Raw genomic sequence first — 15115 nt, 5'->3', positions numbered from 1 at the left:
AATGAAGGCTTGGTGTCAGTTGTTTGGTTGCTTTTCCTAATTCAACAGGTAAGAAATATTGATAATTTTAGCCAATTATTTATTCTTTGTCTAAGACAAATTAAACTATTTTAACTTTTTGTTTACATATTTGAAAACAGGTGATGATTATGAAGATTCACGTGCTAGTCATGGTCCAATGAGTTTACAAGAATTGGGGTTGCAGCCAGATCTTGCTCTTCCCACAACACTTCTGACAGCACAAGAAAATGATGTTAAATTATCAGTAGCAGATGAAGATTTTTCTCAGGTACCCAATTAGTAGCACTTGTACTTTATTTATAATGAGAGAGGTAACAATATTGCCTTGGCATGGCACACTCTCAAGAGCATATTCTTTGGAGTCAGATATCATCAAATCATGCATCCTCTATTTACTTACTCAAGCCTAGAGATAAATAGCTTGTTTCAGTTCCTGCTGTGACCTTCAACACATTACTTAGCGTTTTTCTAAGTCTTAATTACATCATCTCTCAATTAAAGATTAAAAAGAATGTGTATCAAATGCCTGTTGCCTTGTTGGGTAGCCATTATCTTTCACACCTCTGTGACTCCATGCAATATCTAGCTTAGTAATTTGTACATAGTAGGTACTCAATAAATGGTTTTTACATTAAAATTTAGAAAATGTGTTGCCGTGAAAGATAAGAAATTTCAAACTGAGTTTTAGCCAGTGGTTTCTGCTACTTTATATGCTGAAAGAATAGGATAATTACTCTCCAAGAGGAAAAAGATGCTCATAGTTTTAAGTCCAGGTTTATATCTGTGTGATAGCAGTGGATTTCTCACTGGGTAAATGTACTCAGTAAGTGTCCATTGCATGGTATTGTGTAGCTCTGCAGGGTGTTAAGGATGAAAGCCAAAAATATATAAAATAAAGATTGTTTATGGAACACAATTATGTAGGGTTCAGTATTAATAACCAGTGATCAAGAAAAGATCAGAAAAACTAGTTGATAATGAATAAATATCTGTTAATAACTTCTATATAAAATAAAAATTGTTTTTGACCTTGGGTTAGGCAAAAATGACACCAGAAGCACTATCTATGAAAGAAAAAATTAATAAATTGATCTTATCAAAAATAAGAACTTTGGCTCTTCAAGACACAGTTAAGAGACTGAATAGACCAGACACAGACTGGGAGAAAATACTCGCAAATCACTTATAAAAGGCTTATATCTAGAATATATGAGGAAGAGAATTCAATATTAAGTAAACAAGCGATCCAGTTAAAAAGTAGATAATATGGACAGATATCTTACCCCAATACCATATACTGATAAGTAAGCACATAAAAAGAATCTGAACATCATTAATCATTAGGAAAAAGATTACACTACAATGAAATAACTTTTTTTAATTTAAATTTTATTTTTCAATTACACTTAACATTCAAACTTATATTGTATTAGTTTTAGGTGTACAGCATAGTGGTTAAACAGTCACATACTTTACAAAGTTTACTTCTTTCTGTCTTTCTTCTTTCTTCCTCCCTTCCTTCCTCCCTTCCTCCTTTCTTTCACAGCCAAGTAGTATTCCACTGTGTAAATGTACCACAGCTTTTTTATCCATTCACCATATCACCACCAAGTGATGGGCACTTGGGCTCATTCCAGATCTTGGCTATTGTAAATAACACTGCAATGAATATAGGGGTGCATATATTCTCTCAAATTAGCATTTCGGGTTTCTTCAGATATATTCCCAGAAGTGGGCTTGCTGGGTCATAAAGCAGTTCCATTTTTAATTTTTGAGGAAACTCCAAACTGTTTTCCACAGTGGCTGCACCAGTCTGCATTCCCATCAACAGTGCCGAGGGTGTCCTTTACTTCACGTCCTTGCCAGCACTTGTTTTTTGGTTTATGGTTGATAGCTATTCTGACAGGGGTGGGGTGGTATCTCATTGTGTTTTTAATTTGCACCTCACTAATGATTAGTGATATTGAGCATCTCTTCATATGTCTATTGGCCATCTCTATTCAGGTCTTCTACCCATTTTTTAAATTGGATGGTTTGCCTTTTGGTGTTGAGTTATGAGTTCTTCATAAATTTTGGATATTAACCTCTAATCAGATATATCATTGGTGAATATCTTCTCTCATTTCAGTAGGTTGCCTCACAAAGAAATACTATTACACACCCATTAGAATATTTAAAATTTAAAAAGACTGAGATGCCAAGGGTTGGTAAGATTGTGAAACAACTGAACTCATACACTGGTGGTTGGGAATGTGAAATGATTCAACCACTTTGGAAAACAATTTGGCAATTTCTTCAAAAAGTGAAGCATGTACCTATCATACGACCCAGGCATTTTTCTAAATATCTAGGGTTTACCTAAGAGAATCTAAAATACATGTTTACACAAAACTTGTACATGAATGTTAATAGCAACTTTACTTCTTAATAGCCCCAAACTCGCATCAGTTGGTGAATGAATGTACAAATTGTAGTATAACCTATTCAATGAAATACTTCTCAGCAATAAAAATAATGAACTGCTGAAACATATATAAACATGGATGATTCTCAGAAAAGTTAAGTTGAGGGGAAAAAGCCAGACCCCCTCTCCTGATTTGGGTACACTGTGATTTTACTTATGTCTAGAATCCTAGAAAATGCAAACTCATCAATAGTAGTGGCAGGGAATACAAAGGGATGTGAGAAAACTTTTGAGATTGATGGATGTATTCATTATCCTTTCTTGATTGTGGTGATAAGTTTCATGGATGTACACATATGTCAAAACTTAGCAAGTTGAATACATTAAATATGTGAAGATATTTGCCTATCAAATATATCTCAGTAAAACTATTTAAAAAATAAAAGAACAATTATTTTCTTTTAATGGTTGGCCTATTTTAAGGTAAAACTATGAAGTGTTAGTAGGAGAATGGGCCTCAAAAATCATTTGTTATATTTCTATAACAGAGAAGTATGGCGAGTAACAGTAATAGCACACTTACAGTGTTTACTCTGCCAGATGCTGTTCTAAGGCCTTTACATATTTAACTCATTTAATCTGTATAACAACCTAATAAGATAGTTATTATTATTATCCCCATTTAATGAATGAAGAAATTGAGGTATGAGGGGTTAATAACTAGCCCAGGGTCAAAGCTAGAAAATGATAGCCAGATTTGAACATGAGCAGTTTAGCTCCACAATACTCAGCTCTTAATCACTGTGGTTAAGGAAGGGAGCCAACAAAGATGTTCTAAGTTGAAGCAGCCAGAGATAGTCACAGTACCCATCTTACAAATGCACACCAAAATAATATTTCCTTCAAGGCAGAAACCTACAAAACCAATGGATCTATGCCTAGAAGACCAGTTACTACTGAAGTCTGAAGTTACTCACTCTTATCTGTAGATAAATATAGGTGCCTGCCAGAGCTGGGGTGGTTACATTTGAGTCCATGTGGACAAGTGTTTCAAATTCTTCTCTGCTTGTATTTGTTGATGAGAGTCTAAAGATATCTTTTTAAGTTCTTGTCAAAGTATATCTGTTAGCCATTTTCAGGGACTCATTTATAATTAGGCTCATAAAATAGGAAAGGGAGAAAATGACTCCCTTTTCAAGTCATTTTGTGACAGTTTGTGATGTGTGATTGTGAAGGAATATGTGGCTGCTGTAAATTTCAAATTTAGATGTGTTACAGGTAAGGAGGGGAGGTGATGGGGCTTCCGGTGGAGTATACACTTCTCGAATGGCAAAGGAGGATAACGCTGCATCTCACACTTGTGAGAATTAAATGATGTTAATATATATATAAAGGCTCTTCAAAATTTGCAGTGCAGTATGCAGATTTTCATTTTATGTAAAAATAGTTACATGGAAGAGCTTACAACTCTCAAAATTAAGTTTTTATCCTGTCTAAATCCATCAAGTATCTAAAATAGTTTGATTTATAAGTAGCTCTGAATTTTCTAGTAAAAATAGACAGAAATGATTTGAATATTTGAAATCTTTGTATATTACCCAAATATTTTTTAAAAACTTTTCCAAAAGATTTTATTTATGTATTTTTTAGAGATGGAGGAAGAGAGGGAGAAAAACATCAATGTGTGAGAGAGACATTGATTAGTTGTCTATTGCACGCCCGCAACCAGGCACCTGGCCTGCAACCCAGGCATATGCCCAGACCAGGAATTGAACTGACAGACTTTCAGTTTGCTGGATAGCATTCAACCCACTGAGCCACACCAGTCATGGCTATTCAAATTTTTTTAAAGATTTTATTTGCAATATCTTTACCTTAGTAACATTTGGCAATTAGAAGGCATATGTAATATTCAAATTTTACATAATAATTCCTAAGTAATTTAATTGCTCAAATCATTTTAAAGTCACTTTCAAAATAATATTGTGACTTCATCTCTTAAATTCTTTAGTACCAACAAAAGCAAGACCAAGATGTTAAGCAAGTTCAACACAAGCCAGCACCAACCCATATAATACGTGTCAGAAGTAAATCAGATATTTCACTTTCCAAGCAAAAAGGTAAGATTCGCTTTCTTGTAAGACTATAATAGTTTGATAGTTGTCTTGATTATTGAACAAATATATTATGAGAATTCTTTACCTTTATATACGTCTTCTCTCTAGCTTTTCTTTTTGATTTGTTTTTTCTCATTTAGTCCATTGGGATAAAGAATCTGGGATCATATTTGATGGTATATTTGTTCTTTTTAACAATGAACTCTATTTCTAATAAGACTTTTTAAAACTCTCAGATAGTGTTTTTCCTTTAATCTTACCTTTTGGATCTTGTACAGTTGAACGTCTGATTTTTATCTATAAATAGGTCTATATCTCTATCATAATTGTGTGTTTTAAATTATGTTAAAGGCAGGGCTATGACTGTTGATATGACTGTTAAGGTGCTTTGTAAAGGCTGTTTAGTGTTGTGTGGTGGTGTTGAACAAGTACAACTTAAAAAACAAAGGATTCTCATTAAATGCTGTGACATGCATGAACTTTTCTGTACTGTTGTTTGATTATCAAAATTGTGTGGTTGAACTTTAATTCTATAGCCTGCATCACAGCATTTTGATGTCTTAATGTTTCTGCAAGGCTGTTGGCTTTTTGTTTTGTTTGCCTTCTATCTTCGTAGTCATTTAAATTTTATATAACATAAATCCTGGAAATTTGGCAGTAGAACTTAGGATGTCTAATGTTTAAGACTTTCTATTCACAAGCCAGGAGGGAGTATTAGGAGTATTTTAAGCAGTGGTATAGTTTTCTTTGTTTTTATAATTGTGTGTGTGTGTGTGTGTGTGTTTTAGATTTTATTTTTAGAGAGAGGGGAAGGAAGGAGGGAAAAAGAGAGGGAGAGAAACATTGATCACACACTCCCTTGTCACACACTCCCAACTGGGGACCTGGCCTGTAACCCAGGCATGTGCCCTGACTGGGAATCGAACCTGTGACCTTTCAGTACACAGGCTGGTGCTCAATCCACTGAGCCACATCGCCAGGGCTGTTTTTATAATTGTGTTTTATAATCTCATTTATTGAGTGCCAATATGATTGCAAATATACCTATGCATTTGGCATTTGGGGGAGGACCTAAATTAGGAAGCACCAAGGTATTTATCAAGATCATGCTATGTGAGTTTAGATTTTTATATTTCTATTTGTTTTCTGTTCCTCTCTTGCTCCAACTTGTCAGAACTTTGCCTTCCTGACTACTTTTTTAACTTAACCATGGTGTAGTATTGTTAATATATTTTAGACTCCTATGAAAAACTACCTGTAAATCTTTACTTATGGTATTTAAAAATTAATCATGCCAGTATACAGAGCAAATGAATGTTCCTAATGTAATACCAGGATTGACTTGGTGTTCTTCTACTGAGTACTGTTACCGTTCTTGGCCAATGACTGTATATTTAACTTAGCATTTTTTAAAAAAATTATAATTTCTTAAAATTATAAATGAATTTTGTCTCCTTGGGGCTGTTGTATGTAATAAAATGATCATTTTTCTCAGCTAATAGGAAAATATCTTTATAAATTCTCTCTTTAGGAAAGTGACATTGTTTTTAGTTTCATGGAAATGAGTGACCACAAGATCATTAAATAATATCCAATTAACATCTGATAAGTTAATAAAAATCATAAGAATAAAAGAAACCAAAGTGTTACTAGTAGGAAGTTTTATTTAGAAAAAGTTTAGAACAGTGGACTTAATATGTGTAAGTTTTTAAAATTCAATTTTACATCTAATACAGAAGTTAGGAGAGCAGGCCTATGTCAGGTTTGGCTAAGACAAAAAAATACCAGTGAGCTATAAGTAGAGTATTTTAAATAGAAGCCAAGTGTTTCATTTTATAATTGATACATATCTCTTTCCCGAATATTGTTTGAATGAATATGATTGCCTAGGCAAATACAGTCAGTTATGATTTTATTTCCATAAATTTTGTGGGTTTAATTTTTTTTGTTTGATGAAACTCTAGGACATTGCCAAATGTTTCAGCGAATAGGAGAGCGAGAGAGCCAAAGTAATCCTTTAGGGTCCTCAGCACTTTGGGTGACCTCGAAGGAATTCGATCCTATCTCACACAGAGGTCTTAAAGATAATGAAGGAAATTCACCTTTTCATAAGGGAATCAAAACCACATATTGTCTGGTGGATAAATGCTCCTAAGAATACTGGAACCCCAAATTATGGCTGTTTCAGGGGAGAGTTTGTATTTCACTTTGTAATTGAAGATATGTTAGGACATAGGTTCTAGCACTGTGCTTCCGGGAAATCTGTAAAATCTTTGTTCCCCTACTCCCTTAAGTATTACTTTCAGATTTTAATATAAGAGAGAGAAATTGAATTAATTGATTTTGACAGATGACATTTTGGAGTCTAAGTTTAAAACTCTTTCTTTTGGTATTGAATTCATTGAGTATATTTTGACAATATGATACCACTTATCTGAATCTATGTCCCAATTAATGTGTCTGAAGGTTTTATAGTGAAAGTAACTTTTAAAGTGATTTTAATAAGTCATTTTAATTTTTTTCCCTTTCACTATGCAAGTTAACTTTCTTCAGTGCAAATGAGAGACTAGGTTTAAATCCACTTATTTGTTGTGAACCCAGGAGCAATTAAATTCTGCAGAATAATGTATAAAAATAACTGACTTAAAAACAGTATTTTCCTCCTTTAGTTTTTCTCTTAAAATTTTAAGACCATGATAATAAATAATGAGTAAGTCAAGGAAAATTAGATTATATGTTTTGTTTTGTGTTTATATGTGAAGACAGATTCATTGTCAAAGGTGCTGGAAAATCACAGCATTCTTCAGTTTTCTTATTTGTAGGTTATATATGTTGCTCAGAAACTCTGTGTCAAATGCTGAAAGTAGTTAAGCGTAATTGCAGTAATTTATCAAAAGCACATTACATTTTTACATTTTTGTTGAAAATAAACTTAAAGAATCATAGATGGCCTTTTTTTGACATTATATCCTAAGCTTAATTACTAGGTACCTTAGCACCTTTTATATCTCACATATAGTAATTATCACTTTAAATATCTGAGAATTCGGGAAGTAAAAACTTATGTATATATTTAGAAAGTATTTCCAAACACATGTACAAATGAAATCATCTTTGTTCAGTAAGGTAGTACATTTTTGCCTTTCTGTTTAAAATATAGCTAAACTGCAATAGCTATCAGAATTATAATTGATCTAAGTAATTTCAAAATCACATCACAGGTAAAAGGTTGGTTTTTTGGGGGTTTTTTTGGTTCTTAAGGCATGACAATTGATTTCAAAACCATGTATTTTGTTCTCTGATGGGAAGGGGATGGGGCACAGACTAATAAATCTTCCCCAGATCTACAAATACAAATATGTAAAAATGTTGCCTGAATAAATGTCTTCCACAAATCCATGCTATTATTGATTAATAAAATAGAAATTCACTTGAAAATATTTGCACCTTGAATGTGGGAGGTGGAAAGAGTGCCACTCCCACCTTACCTATAATAAAATGGCAGATAAATTATGAAATCATATGATTTCTTGAACTTGTCTGAGGGCTAATGATGCAGAGCAACTAAGTAGCCTAAAGTCCAAGGAAAGACGGATGCTTTAGCAGCAGTGTCCAACCAGAAGCCTGCGGGCCACATGCAGCCCAGGATGGCTGTGAATGCGGCCCAACACAAAGCCATAAATTTACTTAAAACATGAGATTTTTTTGTGATTACTTGTTGAAATGTATTTAATGTGTAGCTCAAGACAACTCTTCTTCCAGTGTGGCACAGAGACGCCAAAAGGCTGGACACCCCTGCAAGAGATGGGTTGCAAGCATGACCTCAGTGTGCCAAAGCATGGTCACTGGAGGAGACACAATGCACCTTACAAACAGATAAGATGTACTTGGTTAAACTTTTTTAATGGGTTGCTAGAGCCATTGATAGCTGCTGATAGAAGGGGATTCACTCTCTCTTCTCCATGGACCTCTAGAAAAAGAAAATTGATAGGCAGGGCAAGAGACTAGAGTGATTCTCCTTCACTGGTTCAGGCCTGGAAGAAGAGAGTTCCAGAAAAACTGGATGTCCTATTTAGACTCTTCGTGTAAGAACAAAAGCCTTAAGTCACTGGAAAGGAGGCAGCATATCTGTCACCTCCAAAGTACAGGCGAAGACTCATTGTGGCTGGGGGAAGGGTAAAGGGAAAAAAATCATTCCTCTTGGGGAAGAGGAAGGAAATGGTCTCGCATTTCCTTTTCTCACAATCTTATATCCATACCATTTGAGTTCTTGGGTCTCTAATTGTGAGTCTTGGTCTCACAATCTTATATCCATACCATTAGAGGTCTCTCATTGCTGGAAGAGGATAAGAAACTCACTTGTGTAAAACTTGTAAAGCAACAAGGCAGAGTTTGGCTGCCATAGGGAAGAGAGACAGAATCACTGAGAAGACCCCACCACAAGACCAAGGCATAGAGCATCTGCCTGAGATTCACACTGTACCAGGACAACAGAGAGCTACTCCTTTCCCACCACATGATCAACAATCACTGAGTAACCACCAGCAGCAGTCTGAACATTGGGTGAGGTGCAGGAGAAACCCTCTTTGTTGCAAATGTGCAATGGAGATGAAAGCTGAAGGTGGAACGGGAATATTGAGAAAAACCCTCTGGCATCCGCGGACCCACTCTAAACACAACACTACAGGATTTTGAAGCTGGTGGTACACCAAAATTAACTGCAGCAACAACAAAACTCAGAACCAATTTAACTCCTGACATGGTTAACTCAATTCCTCACATTAATGGTCTACCTACAGAAGAACTGTCCCCATTTCCAAGCTGAAATGCTACTTACTTCAGTGTCTGTTTTCTTACAATCCATGTCTGGCATTTGTTCGAACTTAAAGACATAAAAAGGCAAGAAAACAACAATTTGCATTTAAGAGACAAAGCAATTAAGACAGTAAGACTCACAGATGACTCAGTTGTTAGAACTGTCAGAGTATTTAAAATAACTATGATGAATGTAGAAATCATTGCATTAGTCGGAAACTAGACAAAACATGCATGAACAGATGGGAATTGGAGCAGAGAGATGGAAATTATAAGAAAGGGTCAAATAGAAATATGAGGGGGAAAAACAGTAGTAGAAATGAAGAATGATTTCAGTGGACTTATCAGTAGACTCAGTATAGCCAAGGAATCAGTAAACTTGACGACAGTCAATAGAAACTGAATCATAAAAAGAAAGAAAAGTGAAAAAAAAAAGTCTGAGCATCCAAGAGCAATATCAAATATCTTCACATACAATAATTAGAATCCCAACAAGAGAAAACAAACAGAAAAGAAAGAATACTTGAAGAGATAATGACCAATAATTTTGTAAGAAAAATGGACTACAGATCGAAGAATCTCAGAACTCCAAGCAAGATTAAAAGAAAAAATATTTATACACATCATACTCAAACTTCTAAAAACCAAAGGGAAAGAGAAAATATTGTGAGAAGCCAGAGGCAAAATTTACATTATGTACAGAACAAAGAAATACATCAATTTCTTATTACGAACCCACAGTCAAAACACAACAGTATGCTGTTTTAAAAGAAAAAAAAAAAGTCGCCCCAGAATTCTATAGCTAGCAAAAATACTTTTCAAAAATGAAGGCAAAATAAATACTTTTTTCAGGTAAATGAAACCTGAGAAACAGACATATATTTAAAAAAAGTTAAAGGAAGTTTTTCAGGTAAAAATTAAATGATACCAGAAAGAAGCTTGGATTTAAGAAATGAAGAGCTTCTGACATGGTTAAAATAAAGGTATAAATAAAAGAGTGTTTATTTTCAATCACTATAAAAGATAATTGTCTAAAGCAAAAATAATATATTACCTATTTATAGTGCCTATAAAATAAAATGACAATGATAGCATGAAATACGGGATAGAGGAATTGAAAGCATACTGATGAATGCTTCTTACAGTATATGTTGTGATATAATATTATTTGAAAGTGGACTATGGTAAGTGATAGATGTATATTGTAAGCTCTAGAGCAATCATTAAAATATTTTTAAATAGTACTAAATTAAAACTACTCAAGTACTCCAAAAGCAGGCATAAAATGAGGGGAAAAGGAACAACAACAACAAAAAGGACAAAAAGAAAAAAGCCAGTGGAATTAAAGTGAAAATGAGTAACAGATTCTTGGACATTTCTAAATATTTGGAAATTATATTGCACACATTTATTTAAACTTTTATTTAAAGGTCAAAAAGGAAATTAGAAAATATTTGGAACTGAATGAAAATTAAAAACTACATATCAAAATTTATGGGATGCAACTAAAGCAGTGATTATAGGGAAATTTATGGCATGAAATGCTTATATGAGAATAGAGTAGAAAGGTCTGAAATCAGTGCTTTATACCTCTACCTTAGGAAACCAGAATGAAAGAGGAAATCAGACCTCTAATAAGCAGAAGGAAGGAAATGAAGACAAGAATGAAATTGAAAATATAAATATAGCAGAAACTCAATGAAACTAGTAACTGGTTCTTTGAAATGATTAATAAATTGATAAACCATAGCCAGGATGATGAAGGAAAAAGGGAAAACTCACAAATTATTGTTACTAGGAATTAGAGGAAGTCAGTACATATTCTACAGAAATTAAATAGATTCTAAGGCAATATTATGAATATTTTTATGCTTATAAATTTGGCAACATAGATAAAATGGGAAAATTATATCTACTCTAATTTTAGAAGAAACTGATACTCTAAATCTTACATTTTTAAAGAAAAATGAATTCTTAGTTTAAAATATTTCAACAAAGAAAACTTCAGGCTCAGATGGTTTCACTGGAGAATTCTACCAAATATTTGAGGGAGAAGTAATACCAATTCTATTCAAACTCTCTAAGAAAATAGAAGAGGAAAGAACTCTTCCCTGATTAACCTGATATCAAAACCAGACTAAACATTACCAGAAAAGAATACGGACAAATATTCATATGAACATAGACATAAAATTCCTCTACAAAATATTACTTGAATCCAATAATATATAAAAAGGCAGTAAATTATGACCAAGTGGGCTTATCCCAGTAAAACAAATTTGGTTCAGCATTCAAAAATCAATATGATTCACATATGAACAGAAATATTAGAGGAACCCTTAGTAAAATGTATGATTGTCTAACCACTGTGCTGTACACCTGAAACTAATACTAAATAATATTGAATGTAAACTGTAATTGAAAAATTTAAAATGAGCAAAGAAAAACATCATCTCAATAGATGCAGAAAAGCTTTTGGCATTATTCAACATCTGTTCATGATTAAAATTTCAGAAAACTAAGAATCAAAGAACAACACAGTAAAAGACATTTACAATAAACCTACAGCCAACATCACACTTGAAAGATGAAATGCTTTCCCAAAAAATTGGAAACAAAGCAAATGAAGTTTGCTCTCACTACTCCTATTCAAAATCATACCGGCAGCCCTAGCCAATGCAAAATGCAAGAACAAGAAAGAAAGGGCATACAGATTATAAAGGAAAAAATAAACTTACGACTATTTGAGGATGCATGATCATCTGTAGAAACTCCCACAAGGCCTACTAAAAACCCTTCTAAAACTATTAAGTGGTTTTATCCAGTCACAGGCTATAATGTTGATATATTAATGTTGATATATAATGATGATATTTCCTGTAATAGTGAGAATTGGAAATTTTAATTTAAAACTATAAGTTATCATAGTAACAGAAACATGCTATGCTTTTAGGTATAAATTTAATAAAATATTTGCAAGATTTGTGCACAAAAACTATAAAACACTCAAGAGAAATTGAAGAGGACTCAAATAAATGAATAGATGATGGTGTATTTATGTATTAGAAGAATGAAAATTAAGAAGTCAGTGTTCCCCAAAATGATCTATAGATTCAGTGCAATCTCAATCAAAATTCTAACAAGACTTTTTAAATCTAAAAGTAAAATTTAATCTAAATTTCATAAGGAAAAACAGAAGGCCTAGAATAACCAAAATAACTTTTAAGAAGAAAAATGAATTGGTAGGATTTATACTATATGACTCCAAAACTTATTATGAAGCTGCAGTAATCAATATAGTGTAGTACTGGCATGAAGATTAGCAAATAAATCAGTGGAACATAGTAGAGTCCAGAAATGGTCCATATGTGTATAATTGATTGATTTTTCAGAAATGACAAAGAATTTAATGGAGAAAGGATAATCTTTTCAACGAATGGTGTAGAGACAAGTGGTTTATCTATATGCAAAAATTGAACCTCAATCCATATCTCACAAATATGTGTACAAATGAGCTTAATCTGGATCCTAAAACTACAAAACTTCTAAAAGAAAATATAGGAGAAAATTTTTGTGACCTTTGGTTGAGCAAGGATTTTTAAGATATTACAGAAAAATTGTATTTCATAAAATAATATACTGATTACTTGGACTTTGTTGAAATAAAAATGTTTGACAAACTTCAGATTGGAAGAAAATATTTACAAATCCTCTTTTTGATTAAGAACTTGTAACCAGAATATAAAACTCATAAAACTCAATAGTAAGAAGATGAACAATCCAATTTTTAAAATGGGTAAGGGATATGAACAGAAAGTTTACCACAAAAGCTATATGGCTGGCAGATTAAGCACATGGAAATATATGTTCAACATCGTAAGTTACTGGGGAAATGCAAATAAAAATTAGGTACCACCGAATACCCATTGGGCTGGCTGAAATCAAAGAGATTGATAACGCTGTGCTTTGATGAGGAAGTTAGGGAACTTGAATTCTCATACATTGCTGGTAGGAATGCAAGATGCAACAGCCTCCTTGGAAAACAATTGGTCAGTTTCCTATAAAATCAAATATAAAATTATCATACAACCCAGCAGTCCATTTCCTAGGCATTCACTCAAGAGAACTAAAAACTTATGTTCACACATAACCTGTACTCAGATATATTGTAGCAGTTTCATTCCTGATTACCAAAAACTGCAATCAGCCAATATGTTCTTCAACAGGAAAATGGGGAAACAACTATGGTACATCCATACAAGGAATAAACTAGTCAGCAGTTGAAGGCATGGAATACTGATAAACACAACAGCATGGATGAATCTCTGTTGTATTATATAAAGTGAAAGAAGCCAAATTTACAAAGTCACATACTGTATTTGTATGACAAATATTCAATACATTTATATGAGATTTTGGAAAAAACCAAAGTACAGATACGGAAAACAAACACGTCAGTGGTTTCCTCAGAGTTAGAGAAGGGTTTAACTAATGATGGCAGGAGGGAACTTTGCTGGGATGATGGCAATGTTCTAGATTTTGATTGTGGTGGTGGTTATATAACTATGTGAGTTTGCCATGGGTAAAGTATGCTTCATTAAAGCAGACATAAATATTCCTGAGTTTATGATACCCTTTTCTCATTATGAATTTTCTTAATTGTACTAAAAGTCTGTAGAGGAATGTAAAAACGTTTTGTTGTTAAAAGGTGTTTTAATGTGACACCAAGAATATTCTATATTTTCACCTTTTTCTTATATTTAACCCTTTGCTATATTTTTATAATACATTATATCTTCATTATAATGTAAGTTAAATAGTTTGGTGTTTATTTAAGAATACATTCCATTCAAGCTAAAAGTTTGAAATATTTGTGCTTTATAATTAATCGCTAACTAAAGAAAAAGATAGTATATGTGCTAACAACTCTAAAGAACTCAATCGAAATACTCTTGTTTTAAAAATAAGTTTTTAGAGTTCAGAAAAGAATGAACTGTCAGCTCAAAACTTATTTTTATTGACACATTCAATGTAATATGTAATCAAATCAGTTCAACTTAATAAATATTAATTGAGCTTTCTTTGCACACTATACTTTTAAATCTCAATGCCCTTCCAGTTATCTTCCTTGCCCCTGGAGTTTGCTTCTTTTCCCACTTTTTCATGTCTACAAACTTCTTATTCCTGAACATTCAGCTCCATCTTTCTAAGTCCTTACTGAGCTTCCAGTTGAAAATGGCTTGCTCATCTTTAACCCCACCCTCAGCTCTTTTGTGCCCTGAACACAGTCTTAACCTTAACGACAGCTTCCATTTACTGAAGGCTTGCTAGGAAGTCTGTGTTATTATCTCATTTACTCCTTACAATACCATGCCATACAGGGTAGTTTTATTCCCATTTTGTAAAAGTTTCTGAAAGCTAGAAAATTTAGAAAATTTGGATTCAAGCCCAAACCTACCTGAGTGTAAAGCTGATGCTTTCCTTCCCTTGTTTTACACCCCTTTTCCAAGCTCTCTGCTAGTTGGATCATTACTAGTCAACTCATCTTGCATAGAGTTATGCAAGTCTGGGACCAAAAGCAATCACTGCCAAGTACAGAATACCTGTTTCTTCCCCCAAACCTGCAATGATGAAAACTAACATCTGTCAAATGCTTGACAGACGGACAAAGAACCTCTCACATACTGTAGCTTTCATTTTCACAGCAAACTTGTGAGTGTGTAAAGATGTTTTTATTGTTGTTGTTTTTATTATACAG

General features: G+C 33.3%; 1 protein-coding gene across 1 annotated transcript in view; it reads left to right on the top strand.

Moving 5' to 3' along the window:
- The window catches only part of KIAA0586 (KIAA0586 ortholog), an 87881-nt gene that overhangs the window by 55180 nt on the left and 17586 nt on the right, over nt 1-15115 (top strand). The window contains exons 28-29 of the mRNA XM_054567494.1: nt 141-289; nt 4437-4545. Of these exons, the coding sequence (XP_054423469.1) occupies nt 141-289; nt 4437-4545 (258 nt within the window). The remainder of the gene's footprint in view (nt 1-140; nt 290-4436; nt 4546-15115) is intronic.

Source organism: Pteronotus mesoamericanus, unplaced genomic scaffold (genome assembly GCF_021234165.1).
Source record: "Pteronotus mesoamericanus isolate MK-2021 breed Mesoamerican mustached bat unplaced genomic scaffold, CSHL_Meso_final contig_182, whole genome shotgun sequence".
Lineage (NCBI taxonomy): Eukaryota > Metazoa > Chordata > Mammalia > Chiroptera > Mormoopidae > Pteronotus > Pteronotus mesoamericanus.
The sequence above is the reverse complement of the archived record's forward strand: the minus strand, read 5'-3'. Positions and strand labels throughout refer to the sequence as shown.